The sequence below is a fragment of the Etheostoma spectabile genome, chromosome 14, assembly GCF_008692095.1.
Source record: "Etheostoma spectabile isolate EspeVRDwgs_2016 chromosome 14, UIUC_Espe_1.0, whole genome shotgun sequence".
NCBI classification, from domain to species: domain Eukaryota; kingdom Metazoa; phylum Chordata; class Actinopteri; order Perciformes; family Percidae; genus Etheostoma; species Etheostoma spectabile.
This window is the reverse complement of record NC_045746.1, coordinates 10413110-10416735: the sequence shown is the minus strand read 5'-3', so window position 1 is coordinate 10416735 and position 3626 is coordinate 10413110. Positions and strand designations below refer to the sequence as shown.

General features: G+C 38.2%; 1 protein-coding gene across 1 annotated transcript in view; it reads left to right on the top strand.

Moving 5' to 3' along the window:
• The window catches only part of LOC116701999 (ladderlectin), a 5509-nt gene that overhangs the window by 243 nt on the left and 1640 nt on the right, over positions 1–3626 (top strand). Inside the window, exon 2 of the mRNA XM_032536063.1 lies at positions 1–260. This exon is cut by the window's left edge and continues 94 nt beyond it. Coding sequence (XP_032391954.1) covers positions 1–260 — 260 coding nt within the window. The remainder of the gene's footprint in view (positions 261–3626) is intronic.

Below are 3626 nucleotides of genomic sequence, written 5' to 3'. Positions count from 1 at the left end.
TTTTGCTGACCTGGCCACCATAGAGACTGTACAGGACTGGGAAAGTGTGAGGAGTTTAATACCAAGCACTACCCCATGGGCATGGCTAGGACTGTATCTTGACGTAAGAGTCTGGAAGTGGTCGGATCAGAGTAAAGCTTCGTTTAGAACGTGGCTGTCTGGCGAGCCCAATGGGGGTGCATATGAACCTTGTGCTGCTGGGTCTTTGAACGGGTGGAATGATGCTTCTTGTGCTGGGAAAATTCCATTCATCTGTTCAGGTAAGCATTTTTTTTAACCTCTATTTATCCATGTAAGTCGATTGAGAACATATTCTCGGTCACATTCACACAGATCCACATTCATACCTGGGGCCTCATTTATAATGCGTAGATCCTATTCTGAAAGATTTCGTGCACCACAAAGTCAGAATTTTTGTACACAAACGCAACATTCTGATTCATAACACCATGCGGCGCACACCTGTACAGACTCTTCTTGTTACAAATACGGACGTCTATTACCTTATGCGGTCGTGCACGAGTGTCACGCTCCTCCCATAGTTGTTCTAATAAGATCCATATCAATTAATCAATCAATGAATATTCAATTGCTTGTAAAGGAGCCCTTAATGCCCAATTATGAAAGTGAAAAATGGGGAAAAACACGATTCAGTGATTGTGAGATCGAGGTGCTCTTGCTAAATCTTTGAGCAATGCCAAATCCAATGCCAAATCCCCCCCCCCCCCCCAAAAAAAAATAGGGGATCAATAAAGAGTAGATTAATTATATTTAGATAAATTAAATTAAAAATGTAAATTCAATTTTTTGAATTTTTTTTATATTTTGTATATATTTTTAATTTTAAATATTTTATTTGAATTTAATTTTGAATTTCTTTAAAAAAAATTTTAATATTTAATTTTAAAAATGAATAATTAAACACAAATTCAAAAAAAAAAAAAATCTTCCATGCTGTTGATTGGTTGCAATATACAGGCCATCTGGAACTGTCGGGCTATTTATTTACTGTCCCGATAGGTTAGTCCAATAAACCGGTAGTGGATGGGAGTCATATTGGCCTAATCGGGGTAATTAAGTGGCAGGCTGTGTGCTCTGCATCCAGAGTGCTTTATCCATGTGATATTTTGGGTTACTGTGACGAAGTGGGTTTGCTCACCACTTGTCCCATACAGGTCATTAAGTAGACACACAGTCATGTTTTTCCTTTGAGGCCAAAAAGAGACTTGTTGCTGCCACTTTAATGTCAGTGCTGGATTATGGCAATGTTATATACATGCATTCGTCAACTCAAAGCTTGAAACTTCTGGATACTGTTTATCACGGAGCTCTTGGGTTCATTACTAACTTTAGAGCCCTTACTCATCACTGTTCATTGTATGATCGGGTTGGTTGGCCTGCATTGTCCACCCGTAGACTTAATCATTGGTACACTCTGATTTATAAGGCTGTGCTTGGTCTGCTTCCCCCATACCTTCAAACCTACATCATAAAGAAAGGTACAGGACGATATTGTCTTCGTTCTGATGACTCATTACTGTTATCTGTCCCTCAAGTCCGGACTGAATTAAGAAAAGGGGCGTTTAAGTACGCGGCCCCCTATGCTTGGAATCAGCTACAAATTGTCCTGAATCTTCAGGAGATGGTTTCACTGGCTGCTTTTAAAGTCCTTTTAAATGACATGGAGGCTGAACACACTGGCTGGAGATGTTATGATCGATTATTCTGACGATCCTTGTTGTTATTCACTATTGTTGAAATTAAGATTTTTTTAGTTATTAACAGCTTAAAGTGTTTTATGTTTTATGTTCATGATATATGTTATTTGTTACATGTCTGCAACCTTGTTGTTTGTACTGCTGCTTACCTTGGCCTTGGAAAAGAGATTTTTAATAGTTAATAGTTTTCGTTCTGTTTAAATAAAGGTAAAATAAAAAAATGAATAATGTTAGTTTCCACCATGCAGGACAACTGTTTGGGGAGGGCCCCGCCTAAGCATTTCCTGTCTTATAGGAATAGGGTGGTCAGGGATGACATCACCGGGCCAAACCAAGTAGTGGGTTTTCTTTCTTTATAGGAATGTTTATTTTGGTTATTATATAAAAAAAAAAGTGTGAATAACCCTGACCTGTTTTGTAGTCAGTGGGATAGGAGTGAACTGGGAACAAGGTTCCATATGTTAACCCTTGTGTTGCTTTCCCGTCAAAACTGAAAATCAACAATGTTGTTGCTGTCTTTTTATTTTTTTTATTTTGTTTCTTACATTTTTGTCCTTTTTTCAACACTTGTCAAATGTCAATGTTTGTCCCTTTTTGACGTTTTCAACACTTTAACACTAACTTATTAACTTTAGTTGTACAGTTATTTTTGGAATATATGTTTAATAAACCTCATTTCTAGGAAATTATACCTACTGTTTGAGTTAGAAAAGCAGAAATCAGGAATTAATTAGACTAAAATTAAAGGAATGGATGTTGATGGATAATCACAGACTGGAATATTTCAACTTTTACTCAATACTATTTGGAAACCTCTTCGATTTTTTTTTTTTTTTTCTAAAATGCAGTAAAATTGGAAAAGACGCCCGGAAATTACCCATCAAAATCACACCAAAGAGCATTGTTGTAGAATCAATCATGTTATTTGGGGTAATTACAATTGGGTAGTTAAAAAGAACATTGATATAGGAAAACGGGTCAATTTGACCCGAGGACAACATGAGGGTTAAGAGATTGCAAGGTGTTAAGGTTAGGGAGTAGATCAACCTGCTTCAAGATGGGATGGACTGAAGCAGTGGGGTGTGAATTGACCACCCTGTATAAATAGTGGAATCTGTGCTTCCAGGGGGGAAAAGGGAAGTGTGGCTGTGCTGCTAGGAACACAATACAGTTGTCAGTGTTGCCACTAGTTTAATGTGGTATTGTCTTTAAGTTTTGACTGTTTGGTATCCGTGTACTCCAGACCGCTGGAAATAATATAATCACCTCTGGAAACATACAATGTTTGAGTCTGCCTACCTACCACCTTCCTAGCCACTCTGGCCAGGCAACATCACTCTTACATCACTAAAAATGCCATCTACAAAGCCTTGGAAGCGTTACGCACCATCACACGCAATTTCAAAAGGTTGCGGAAAACTGGGCCCATTTTTACGGATGGAAATTCTTCATAAAATCCAGATTTTCGCGAGGAATGTTGCAACCGCAAATTTCACTCTACTTCACGCACTTTTTCTTGCGTAACAGGTGTTATAAATGAGGCCCGTGGGTGCAGCCCAGTACAACCACAGTCTGACCTGCCGGCCACTGAGCAGCTCCACTGGAGAAGTTGCCGTTGAGTGCCTTGCTCAATGGCACCTCATTGGTGGTAATGACGTGTGCTGCTTTTTCCACTTTCCCCACCCAGATTTGAACCTGTCTCTTTAACTTTAATGCCACCACTTCTGATAATTAAAGTAATTCTAATTTGAAATGTCATCAAACACAAATGATTTATACTTCTCAAAATTTTATGACTGAAGAGCTTTGTTTTTAGGTTTTGTACAAATGTTTTTTGATCTGATAAATGCCAAATAGTACTTCAACTTTGTCAAAACCTTTATGACTGAAAAGCTACGTTTTCATGTT